The sequence below is a fragment of the Vulpes vulpes genome, chromosome 6 (genome assembly GCF_048418805.1).
Source record: "Vulpes vulpes isolate BD-2025 chromosome 6, VulVul3, whole genome shotgun sequence".
Lineage (NCBI taxonomy): Eukaryota > Metazoa > Chordata > Mammalia > Carnivora > Canidae > Vulpes > Vulpes vulpes.
Window position 1 is genome coordinate 111103869 of NC_132785.1, and position 13401 is coordinate 111117269.

Here is a 13401-nt window from a genome sequence, read left to right on the forward strand (position 1 = left end):
CTTATCTCCTGTTTTGAGTGAACAAGCTTGTCTACCTAAAATGTTCCTGGGAAAAGACCTGGTGGAGACTGTGTCTATGGACTTTTCTAGCTCTGTCCTCAGAGCAAGGGAGGGGGTGAGCTGGGCCCTGGCTGGGTAGTACCCATCACCTGGCCCAGGAGGTCAGGCATTTCACCTGCCAGTGTGTCTCTCCCCTTCTCTGCAGGCTCCCTTCCTCTGTTCTCTTTCCTTATTCTGGACTGAGTTTGTTTCCTCAGCTCACCCTGACTAAGCTTTGCATACGCATGGAAGGTATCTTTTGCCCTAGGTGCTAGGTGGGTCCCAGGAACGCAGGAGTGAGGAAACTCCATCTTCATCACTGGGGGAGTTCCCTGTTTAGTGGAAGGGCAGGTCTGGACACAAACATCCACAGTGTGGGACTGTGAGTTCTGCCCAAAGTGCTGTTTTGGGTATGGTGCCCCCAGCACTGTGCTTAGTATGTTGGAGGTGGCCAGGGCTGGGGACAGGGCTTCACTGAGGAGCTGGTAAGACAGCCGGGCTGGGGAGGAATAGCCCAGCCTGTGCAAATGCCTGAGGCTTAGAGGAAGAGTGGGCTTGGAGAAGAACGAGCTGGTTCAGGTGGTATGGCTGGGAACGGTTGGAGATGGGGCTGGGAAGGTAGACAGGATATCGTGGAGGGCCTGATCTTGCAGGCTAGAGCATAGAAAGGTATACACAGCAAATATGGATCTACTGTGGAACTGAGGGGATCTGATTCTTTCCTGTAGTCAGTGGGGAACCATTTAAGAATTTTAAATCTGAGAATGTCATGATCAGATGTACATTAGAAACGAAAGTCTGTTGGCAGTCTAGAGGTTGAACTGGAAGACAGAAGACTGTAGCCAGGGAGCCTAATGGAGGGGCTGCCACACTGGTCTGAGCCAAAAATAATGATGTGCTACCAAGGCAGTGTAGTGGGAGTGAAGGGGAGGGGTGGGCTCGAGGGGTAGGGTCATAGGACTTTGTGACCAGCTTTACATGGGGTGGGGGCAAATAAGGGTGTGAGTGAATGGGAGGGGAATAAAACAAATTGTGTGTTTCTCACTTAAATGATTAAGATTGGGTGCCATTAACCAGTGTATCAGTCAGGGTCCAGTTGGGAAGAAAAAAAATTGCTGTAGATATTTCCAGCAGAGGGAACTTAAAACAGAAAATGAGGCTTCCAGGGGGATGGAATAGCAGAGAAACCACAGGGGATGGTGAGGCTGTTACCAACTGTAGGAAGCTGTTGCCACTTTCAAGGTGGAGGGACAAGGAAAAGAGCTAGTTCTCAGGAAAAGGGCCTGGGAGCTGAGGTCACCCTCCAGAGCTGGCCCATGGTGGGCTGGTCCTTTGGGAGGTGGATCATAGCCATAGGGCCCATCACCTGGAAGGTGGAGCCCTAGATGCTGTTTGAGGCAGCAGAATTCTACCTCCTTCTGTCCCCAGAATTCCACCAGTGTTGCCCGTTGGCCAAGCCTAGATGGGAAATGCAGTTTCTCATGAAAGTAGTGGGGTTAGGATGATCTCAGAGCTGGGTGGAATGGGTGGTGGAGCTACCACGAGAATGAAGATACTGCAGTCAGGAGTTCTGGATTGGGATTGCTCTGCTGGTCTGCATTTAGCCCGGAAATACAGATACAGGATTTACCAGCAAGGAGATTCACAGCAGGTAGGTGAATCTGGCAGAGTAATTGAGGTCACTTAGGAGGGTGGAGCAAAGAGAAAAGAAGACAAGGGGAGAGCTGTGAGGACTACTGTCATCAGGGGAGTATGCCCAGGAAGTTAAGCTCTCAGAGGAATGGAGAAGGCACAGCCAGAGAGATTGGAGGAGAACCAGGACTGGGCAGTGCTGCTACATCCCGTGGAAACAATTTCAAGAAGAGAAATAGAAAATGTAGCAGCATAAAATAACAGTTGTGTGTTTTGCTCATGAATCTGCAGTCCTGGCAGGGCTTGGTAGAGAGACTCACCTGTTTCATGTGGTGCCAGCTGGCTGGTCTGCCTGAACTGGAGGATCTCTCTCTAGGTGGCTCACTCACATGGCTGGTGGCTCCGCTGGGGCTGTGGACAGGGCCGTGGGTCCTTCCAGGTAGCCCTCTCCACAGCTGCTTGGGCTTCCTCACAGCATGGTGGCTGGTCCAAAGAGTGAGTGTCCCATGAGAATAAGGCTTAGAGCACATGAGCATTTTATGTCCTAGCCTTGCCAGGCATAGAGCACTACTTCTTCTTTACTCTGTTAGTAGTAAGAACAAGAGTCACAAAGGCTCCCTTAGTTTAAAGGATGGGTGGATACTCTACTTCTTGATGGGGGCATGACCAGGTTCTAGAAGAGCATCAGAATGGGAGATACTGTTGCACCCATTTTGGAAAATACAGTCTGCCGGAATTAGTCAGTGTTGTCAAATGAAAGATAAAATTAGTAAAGCTCTGGAACCTCTCGGATTTGGTGATTGAGAGTCCTTGGGGTGAGCAAGGAGAATGGAGTGAGGGGGTGGGAGAAAATTGAAGCTCCAGGGGGTGGAGATGGTTGACATAGATTACTTTTCTCAGGTGTGGCCGTGACAGTGGGGAAGGTCATATAGTGCTTAGACCAAAGTGCACAAGATTAGAGGTGGGGACTGGAGCAGGCTGTCGCTGATGGGGAGGGTGGCCATTAAACGGGAGAGGGGTGCGGCTGGAGATCCAGTAGAAAGAAGTAACTGACAGATGTGGTCCTAGGGGAGACTCCAGGGATTGGGCTTGAAGGACACAGGTGGAAGCAGTAGCCTCGGTCAGCCTGTGTTCGGAGCCTGGAGGAAGGTGGTGAAGCTGCACACAGATAAGTGTGTGAGGCAGGGGGGGGATGGTGGAAGGAAGGTGGGCAGCTGAGTCGTACCAGCCTGATAGCCCTATTTTTTTCACTGCAGTAGGAGGCAAGACCATCTGCTGAGAATGACGGGGTAGGAGGTGGCATTGGAGGCCCGGGTGGGGGTGAAGGTTTAGAATGTGTGATGGAAAAGGGAGCTGACCAGGGCTCGAGAGCAGGGTTCCTGAGTGACACCGGGCTTCTATCTGGAAACCAGAGTTTTCTGGAGTACCTGCCACTGGCTACACAACAGCCGTAGCTGGGAGTGAACTAGGAGTCTCAGAGCATGCCTGGGTGTCCCGAGACCCAGCAGCCACTCCTGTGTCAGGCAGGAACCTGCCTCTGCCCAGAGGTGCCATCGAGACCCACTTGGGCTGGGAGGATAGCAGTGACACTGTTTCTCTGCTCGGAGCCTCATTCCCTAAGTAATGGTGGCCATGAGGTCAATAGCAATGATAGCGCTAATAAAGGTTTGGCATGTCCCTCCTGGAGATAAACATCAGATGGTTTCCTTGGGAAGTATGGCCCGGCAGCTGTGTGCGGAGTACAGAGTGGCCCATGCACAGTAGCCGAGGCTGGGTGCCCAAGGCCGATTGGAGACCCGGACTCACAGCCTTCAGAAGAGAAGTGGGACAAAGGCCCGAGGTCCCCACCTCTGTGCTCCATCAGCATGAACAGCAGGACCGATGATGGTGCTGCCTTTTCACCAGGCTTGGTCTCCAGTGGAAAACATCCTCCCCAGCTCACCCTTCTGTGTAAATTAAGAACCTGACTGGAAATCTCATTTCATTTTTATATTTGAAAGGAATCTTACAATTTTGTTCCTGAGTCCTGACTTAGAATAGTATCTTGGGTTTAGGAATGAAAACCCCAGAGAGGTTCTGTTAGCAGGAGAAGAGTGACTTCTAGGGGGTGAGAGGGCCATATTTGCCACCAGAGACTTGGAGACATGGTGAGGAAAAGCATGGCTTTCTGGCAGTTCCTTTTATGATCACTCCAGGTACTTTGTGTCCTTGTGCCTCCCTCCCACTGCCCACTGCTGTCCCTCTCTCTTCTCCAACTCTGTGACTCCCAGCACAGTCTTTGAGGAAGAGAATCCTACTAGGGTAATTCATACTAAAGAGAGAGTGACTACTAGACATAACCTTTGAATATTTGCAGTTAGAGAGGTGAGCTGCTAAATCCAAATACATATCTGCTATAAAGGAACGTCTGGGAGTGAGGCTTTTGAGAGTGAGGAGGTTGGGGACTGATACCGTTTATAGTAGTGAAGATGCTTTAGGCAGCAGGTACCTGAAAAATCCAACTGAATGTGGTGTAAATAATAGTAACTGTATTATGTCACATTTCAAGACACCCAGCAGTAGTGTTGACTATTCCAAAGTTGACTGATCCAGCACTTCACTATGGTTTTTAAGGACCAGGTTCTTTTTGTCTTCTATTCTGGCTTGTCTTAGGGTAATGCTCCTCATGGTCCCCAAACAGCTGCAGCAGTTCCAGCTATTACAAGTAGATGATATCCAGTGCCAAAGAGGACCTGTTTCTTCCCTCATATTCCTTAGCAAAAAGGAGCCCCTCAATAGAATTTCCTTCATTTCTCATGGGCCACAAGTAGGCCACATGCCTGAGTCTAAATTAGTCTTGGCAAGAGATATGAGACCGATTGTGATTCACCTTCTCAGGCTAAGGCCCGCCTTCCTTGAAGGACATGAAAGATGCACAAAACTGGGGTTCTGTTAGCCAGGATGGTGAGGAAAATGGCTTTTGGGTTGGCACCTAATGCACATGCCACCATAGTGTTTTGTGTCTCCTGAGAACCTGGCACTCTTCTTGGGGAAGGGGGCAGTCTCTTGGATAGACTGTGCAATGGTGGTAGGAGGGTGGAAGCCGACTCTCAGTAAATGGTGTTTGATGAACCTGATGGTGTTGGTGACTTTGCACAAAAGAGAAAGGCACAGGCAAGGGTGTTTTTCAGCTTTGTCATTATCACCTGATATTGTCCCTTTAATAGTTGGGGCAACTCTACTTCTAGATGCACGGCCAGTGACTCTTATTGATTTGAGTGGCTGTCCAGAGCCAGACTAATTGGGCCCAGAGATTGGAACAATGATTCAGCAGGAAGGGGTGAACTGACAAGGCAGTCTGTTCGTCTGCTGGCGGGCTGGCTTTGCAGCAGTTCTTGCCTACAATAGCAGGGCACTCAGCGGGCTGGATCTCACTGCCGTTCTGTTAGAGAGCACGGTAGGACTCAGAGGACCCGTAAGCTGGTGGTAAAACCATAATCCCCAGGTCCCAATAGTATCACCTCAAATCATTCCCCGTTATCTCTTGAGCTTCCGGAATTGATGATGAATACCCCCTTGCTTTGTGACTCCCTGAAGAACCTAACTCCTGCTCTTTGTGTGCCTCCTGTCCCCAAGGTGCTCTCCCACACAGGGGAGGGACTCTGGTCTGAGCACCAGAATCTGATCCACATTTTGATATCATCTGGCCCATGCCAAGGGTCTCTAAAAATAAAGACCTGTGACGGTCAGGTCTTTGACTTTTTTTTGAATAGCATTTTCAGTGCATGCTGCCTGTCATCTTGTTTCTTTTCTGAACGTGTTGATTGAACAGTGGGTGGCTAGGTACTGTTTGTGTTGGCACCGACTCCAACAGCTGATTTTATTTTCTAAAAGACATTAAAAAACCCCAGAGATGTAGACTATCCTGTGGAAACTTCTCTTCACCCTATAATTCTGTTTTGTAAAAAGTGTGCACTTTAATAACTTATCGGAACAAAGATAAACCCCATGAATGGCAAGCTATTTACATCACTCTGAATTGATTTTCGATCCTTGTCGAACATCCATTTTTACCAGTTTGGATCCGTGCAGGCGTTCTATTTAGCGTGCTCTTTTCCCATAGAGCGTTATTTCTTTTATAAGATATAATAACTTAATAACAGGCAGCCTTCTTTCAGTTGCAGTTTTAACAGTCCATAACAGCTCTTTTTGCACCTTATCTCACGCTTCCTATTGTATTATCCTGTATTGCATTGCATGAGTCAGGGCTGCGCAAAGAAAGGAGCGAGAAAACCCTGTGTCCGAGTCCCGCATTTGAAATGACAAGCTCTGTGACCTTGAGAAATGCTTTAACCTCCTGGAGCCAGTTTCTTTCTCTGTAAAATGGGCAAGAAGAGGATTAAATGAGAGCATGTCTGTAAAGTGCCTCATAGCACAGCACCTGGTATGGGGTAGGTAGTAAATAATGATCATTTCCTTTTTTTGGTGGTTATTATAAATAGCAATCACTAGTTTCCAAACTTTTATGTGACTTTCAATTTTTTTCAATATATTTCTGTGTGGCTCATGATTTTTCTTCCTGTGAGCCAATGGCCCTATAGGAAAATAATTTCATTATTCTACCTCGAAGGAAATGCTAATTGTTGAGCATACCTTGATTGATTCATTTGAAAATCACATAGAAAATTCTCAGGCATTCCAAAACTGTGGTCACCGAAAATTCAGAGGTATTCCCCTTTCCCACTGAAACCTCAGAAACAGAAAAACCTAATTTATTTGAGTAACACACATGTGAACGTATAATCATCTCCGGAGGAGAGGACCAACCCTTTGAAATTTTCATTTATTCATTCATTTATTCACTCATTTATTCATGTGAATATTCAATAAACATCTGCTGAGTGTGGAGTGCATGCTAGGAACTGGTAGAAACATTGGCTGTTAGAAGAATTTTATGGAGAAGTTACATTTTGGGAGAAAAATCAAAAAGCCAAATTGATAACAACACCTGTTTTATTTTAGTTGACTGCAGCTGTTGTCAAAAAGGAAAAACTTAAATGAATCTACTTAGGGCAGGCTCTCAGAAAGGGAATTGGATGAAAACAGAAGGTAAAACGGTTTTGTTTTATTCTCCTTAGCCATGAAAAGTCTCAAATGGTAGCAGCCCAAACGTTTTTAGATTTGGACCAGATGACTCCTAACCTGACCCATCTCCCCACTTGCCTAGAAGTTCAAGGGGTTGGTAATCCCCTGAATTACATACAAAATTATGTGAGGTACGTTTTCTGGGTTCATAGCTGGCATTAAACTTTCAGATTGGTAGACTTCCTATAAAGGAAAGGGTGGTATTCTTTTATAAGGTGGTGAACCACTGACACCCATTCCAACAGAACCTCTCATTTTATATTAGCTGAGGGAGTGGCTCAGCCATTACCCACACAGTGCTTTAGAAATCAGCTCTGTGAGTACTGTGAAGTTTTTTTGGGTATGAATTAGTTTACTAATTAGTTATTAGCAATTAATATTAATCAAACCTTTGCTTTTATGATTAATGACGTTAGGTATTAATAATAACCAATGGTACTAGTAATGACTGATTATTTAATTGATTAGTAACAGATAAATCTGTAAAGTACAGAGTACTGTACTTTCAGTGCTGTTTGGTATCAATGATAGTTTAAAATTTCACAAATAATGGTGACCATACATTAAATGATGAGGAATTAACGTTTGGCTAGAAGCTTCATCCCCAGGTAGAGACCCACTAGGGTACATGTGGCTCCCTGTGTATGCCCACGCCTGGCCCTTGGGTAGTTACCTAGGAGGTAATCAGTAATTATTGATTGAACAAATGACTGAGCCTCACTGTGGTTCCTTCCCTTGTCCTTCCTGGGTGAGAACCTCTGGAATTGAGGCTGGAATAAAACATCCAAGAGGTTTCTCCCTGAACTCAGAGCCCAGAGAGTAGAATTCAGGTGCTTCAGAGGTCGGGTATGCACTTGGCCCTAGCCCAGGCAAGTGCTTCTGTTTCCTGTGCAGCAGCTCTGCCTCCCCTTTGGTGGCAGCTGAGGGCCATCTGAGGTCACTGTGCTGAGACATGATGCCTAGGGGGCTGCTGGTCCCCAGTGCCTGGGCCTGACACATGCTGTACAGGCCTTGCTGTCACCACTCCTCCCACCTAGCTTTGTGTGACTCAAACAGAAACAAAACATAAACTAAATCAATTATCATAAGGTCACAGGTCTAGCCCATGAAAGACTAGACAAGACTTAAAAGAAATTAGACTGCAGCCAAATGTAATTAAAAAGGGTTTTGATAGGAATTGAGCATAATAACCATGTGTGATGATTCCTTTAGAACGGCATCTGGTACCTCGTCTAAGACAAGGGTTTAAAAACAAAGCCAAAAGTGCCTTGTAGTTAATGGCCTGCTTTAGGTCTCTTTATTTTATATTGCACGTGCTTATCACAGTGCTGGGCATAATACAGGAAGTGCAAAAGGAAGCACAGGATGAAGTTCATAGCTGTGGCTCAGTGGGTCCTTCTGGGCAGATGGGATGGCATCTTCATCTGTTCAGGCTGCTATAACAAAATGCCATAGACTGGGTGGCTGAAATCACAGACGTTTAGGGGCACCTAGGTGGCTCATTTGGTTAAGCATCTGACTCTTGATTCTGGCTCAGGTCATGATCTCAGGGTTCTGGGATCAATCCCTGTGTTGAGTGTGGAATGTGCTTAAGATTCCCTTGGGATGCCTGGGTGGCTCAGTGGTTGGGTGTCTGCCTTCAGCTCAGGGCGTGACCCCGGAGTTCCGGGGTCGAGTCCAACATTGCGCTCCCCACAGGGAACCAGCTTCTCCCTCTGCCTGTGTCTCTGCCTCTCTCTGTATCTCTCATGAATAAATAAATAAAATCTTAAAGAAAAGGTTCTCTCTTTTCCTCTGCCCCTCTCCCTCTACTCACATGTACTCTCACACTCTTTCTCTCTTAAAAACACACACACACACACACACACACACACACATACACACACACAACCAAAACACCCCAGATGTTTACTTTCTGTAGTTCTGGTGGCTGGCCAATTCAGTTCCTGGTGAGGACTTTCTTTCTGGCTTGAAGAAAGCCACCTTCTTTCTGTGCCCTACATGGAAGAGAGAACTCTGTCTCTTCCTCTTCTTACCAGGACACTAATCCCATGATAGGGGCCCCACCTTCATGGCCTCATTGAAACCTAATTACTACCCTAAGGCCCCTGTCTCCAAACAGCATCACCCCAGGGCTTAACGTTGAATTTAGGGAGGATACAAACAGTCCACAACAGAAAGGGTAGGGCTTTTGGTACCAGTAGGCCCATGGTTTTAAAATTCTTGTTCATTGCTATCTGGCATAACGGGGGGATGGAGATGGGCATTCTTGGAGAACTGGGACTATAATCCATGCCAAGAATTTCTGGGAAGTTTGATCCACTTTGAACATTAAGAGGAGGGCTCATAGTAGAACAGGAGAGTCCCTTTCTGTGTTTCTCTCAGGAAATGCATCTCCATGTTCCTGGCCTCACCCTTGTTACCTACTGCAGTCATCATCTACAAACTTCCTAGACACTCTCAAATCCAGAGCCCCAGTGCAGGGCAGCCTCAGAACTGAGTTCCAGCCCATGGTAGGGATCATGGCACACTCTGCAGATGTCACTGGGCTCCTGTTCTCTGCTGAGGATGTTTAACTTCACATCATTAAGCTGATAAATGCCTTGTAAGTCCACTGAAATCCTGCTTTCCATCATGTCCTCACTCAGGAATCCACAATGTGGCCAAATTGCCAAAACACTGAGCTTTTTATCCCAGGGGTCACATCCCTTATCTCTTATTCCTCTTGTGTCATCCAACTTTGTTTTCTTATTCCAGTGTACTCTTTATCAAGAAATATTTTAGACATGCAAAAAGTTAGAAAATAACGTTATAAATGCTCAAGTACCCACCACTCTGTCTAGGAAATAACAAAATGCTGTATGATTGCAGCACCCTTCCTGACCTTTGTAAACAGGACCATGGGGGCCAAGTCCAGGAGCAGCCAAAGCAGAGACAGCAAGCAGTTCAGCAAGTGAACGAGAGCAAGGGTTTGGGGCCTGGGTGAGCTCAAGTGGAATTCTGGCTCTGTGCTTCTTGCTGGGCAAATTTGGGACAGTTCTATATAATCTCTCAGAGCCTCAACTTCCTCATCTGTAAAATGGGGATAAGTGTATACCATGGACCTGCCGGAGTTGTGAAGATTGAGTGGAGTGAAAATGTAAGTGCCTAGCCGAGCACTGGGTTTGCTGGGAGTGCTCGGCAGATGAGGGCTGTTACTGCCGGCACCTGTTGGGCTTTGATCATCTTGGCTTTGAATTACAGGGACAGGCCCCAGGGGAGCAAGGAGGCCTTATTTCAGGGGAGGCCCGGGGAGTTATCAGTGTGCAGACCTGGGCAGGAGGGCAGAGAGCCGAGCTCCCATGGTGGGTGTCATGGACTGACTGATGGGGTGCTTGGTGGATTTCAGGTGCTTGTCCTGGCTGTGAAGCAGCTGTTTCCAGAGTTTGAGTTTATGTGGCTGGTGGATGAAGCCAAGAAGAACCTGCCTTTGGAGCTGGATTTCCTCAATGAAGGGAGGAATTCTGAGAAAGTGGCCCAAATGCTCAAGCACTTTGACTTCTTAAAGGTAGGAGGGGCAGGGCAATGGGGCCATGGTAGTATGGTGAGAGTGCAAGGGAAGACTGATCCCCCCCGCTGAACATCCTGCCCTTATGGGACATAAGTTGGCACACCTCCTTCCTGAGTCTTCTTGCTGAGCCTGAATGATTTGTCCCTAGTGTTGCACATTAAAGCTCTTGAAGGGAATGTTACAGAAAAATACCAAATGTGGTTGTTGACCTGCCAGCCAAACAGATGTTTATTGAATGATCTGTAATTCTAAGACACCAAGTGCTACCCTAAGGGCCTGTAAGCTGTGATCTCTGCTGCTGTGAAGCACGAGATGAGGACATTGATGATGATGGTAGCTAATGCTACTGTGCTCTGGCACTGTTCCTAACACTGTATATTACCTCACTTAATATGCAGTCAGTTCTGTTAAAATGCAACGTGTGAGTTCCATGGAGTACGAACTCCATAGTATGCAGACCCACACAACAGAAACCTCAGGGCTTAATGGGGAAAATAGGGCTAAGGCTTACAACAGTTCCAAGAGACACATGACAAGATGCTCATCATCACTAATCATTGTGCAACCATGATGCAAACCAAAACTACAATGAGATATCACCTCACACCTGTCTGAATGGCCAGAATAAAAAAGGCAAGAAGTAACATGTGTTGGTGAGGATGTGGAGAAAAAGGAACCCTTATGCACATTTGGTGGGAATGTAAATTGGTGCAGCCACTATGGGAAGTGCCTCAGAAAATTAAAGACAGAACTACCATATGATTCAGTAATTGCACTGCTAGGTATTTATTTACCCCCCCCCCCAAAAAAAAAACCTCACTAATTTGAAAAGATAGAGGAAGCCCTGTGCTTATTGCAGCATTATTTACAATAGCCAAGATGTGGAGGCAACCCGAGTGTCCATCCACAGATGAATGGACAAAGATGTGATATATACACAATGGAAAATTACTGAGCCGTGAAAAAGAATGAGATGTTGTCATTTGCAACCGCATGGATGAACTAGAGCATGTAGTGCTAAGTGAAATAAGAGGGTAAGGCAAATTCCACGTGGTTTCACTCGTATGAGGAATTTAAGAAACAAAACAGATGAACAAACAAAAAAGACAAGCAAAAATATGAAGTTAAATACAAAGAAAAAACTGGTGGTTGCCAAAAGGGAGATGGAAGGAGGGATGAGCGAAAAAGATAAATGGGATTACGAGTACACTTACTGTGATGAACACTGAGTAATGTATAGAATTGTTGAATCATCCACCTGTAACTAATAGAACACTGTATGTTAATTATACTTCAGTAAAAAGTAAAATAACAAAAGGAGACAATTCACAAAAGAGAAAATGCAAATTTTAAAAAATGTCACCAGTGACACAGAAAATAAAAGATGAAAACCTGCTAAAAACAGGAGTGTAGTTTTACATGTTAGATGGCTAAGAAATATGTACGACCGCAGAACACATGGCACTCTGTCTTGACATCTGCTTGTGAAAGTGGGCATCAGAAGAGTTGCTGCTTGTGAATATTGTGAGGTGGTGGAAGGACGGTCATCTGGAATTGGGCGGAAAGTTGTGTTGCCAGATGTGCGTGGGCAGGACTCACGACACACGTGGTGATGTTGGGGTGTGTGTGTTTGTATATGGCTGTGTCGTGCAGTTCAGCTGGAGGCAGTTTCCTGCATTCACATGGTGCTTCCTGGGAGAGGATAGCTAACATAAGCAAATGCAAAATTTGCATTTGGATTAAACTGCCCCCCCCTAATACATCAATCATGTTAGAAAAATTTTGTGTTTTCAAGTATTATAGAAGAACTGCCTATATGATGATAGAAGACACTTACTGTGGGAAACTATATTAAATGATACAAAGTAGCGGCTTTGTGAGAGGTCCTGCTAGTAAGTGCTCTGGAGGTTCAGGAGAAGGGACTTCCGTGGTCAATCAGGGCAGGGAAGGCTCTTCTGAGGAGTTGGCACTGGAATGGGTCTTTGAGGATTGGTCTGATGTTCCCCATGGGCTCCATAGGCTTCTCTATTGATAGATGCACACCAACACCACTGTTCTTCCAACATATCTCGTCCTTGGTGGGGCTTGGACCCATTTCTCTGGGGCTTCCTCTTCCTGGTGCAAGGGTTGGGCCCCTCTGGTACCCTGCATAGAGAGCTTGGCTTTCAACTTTTTGAAGAGATCAGTTGTTCTCTCTTCACTCAGGCAGCCTGGAGCTTGTGTAGGAAAGGAAGTCATCTTCTAGGAGCTCTAGATAGTAGTGCCGGAGCCAACTGTCAAGCAGTCCTCTTCTAGAGGGGGAGGTGTCTCGGTACATTGTGTGGGAAGGTCTCTTGCTCTTGACTAGCATGTTTGTGTGGCTTCTGAAGACATCCTAAGAAATAGAGGTAGTGTTGATACTTCTGCTATCCAGATTGATTAACAGGGATGGGGAGGTTGAAGGTGTGCCTACACTAGCCACCTGTGAATCCTAAAGCTCAGATCATGGGAGGAGAAGCCACAACTGTGGATCAGTGTAGTGTCTTGACACTGATGTTGGCGAAAGATGTAGCCATTGACAAAGTTTGACTCTGCGTGAGTTGAGAGTCAGGTCTATCTGGACTGTCTGCCCCCAGTACAATGTATGACTAATGCTTCCTCAGCTGGCCATCATAGATCTGGGTGTGCCTGTAAATTCAGATGTGCAAACTAGATCTGGTAACTCTGCCCTAGCCTTGAAGTTCAAGCCACCAATTCAAGAAAAACATGGCTCTCTCAGACAAGGAGTGATACTAACTCCTTGGTTGATGCCGTAGAATCTAATTATGGTTGCTTCTGCTTGCATATCCCATTTCTTCCATTCCTTTATCCCACATTCCCTGAGCATTTCCTGAACTTAGTGTTGTGCTAGGAGCTAGAGGGACCTAGATGAATAAGAGATGGTTGGCTCCTATCTGAGAAAAACGTCCCGTCTAGCTGGGGACAAACATTCTATGTTGTTACAATCTGGGCCTATGACATGCATATATGTCCAGATTATGACAGAGACTTTGCTACGTTTCTGTGGATTCCCACAA

General features: G+C 46.3%; 1 protein-coding gene across 8 annotated transcripts in view; it reads left to right on the forward strand.

The window, feature by feature from the left end:
• Positions 1 to 13401, forward strand: part of ADCK1 (aarF domain containing kinase 1) — a 112009-nt gene that overhangs the window by 71281 nt on the left and 27327 nt on the right. For all 8 annotated transcript variants that reach the window (XM_072762105.1, XM_072762107.1, XM_025996439.2 and 5 more), the window contains one exon: positions 10184 to 10342. In XM_072762105.1, the coding sequence (XP_072618206.1) occupies positions 10184 to 10342 (159 nt within the window). The remainder of the gene's footprint in view (positions 1 to 10183; positions 10343 to 13401) is intronic.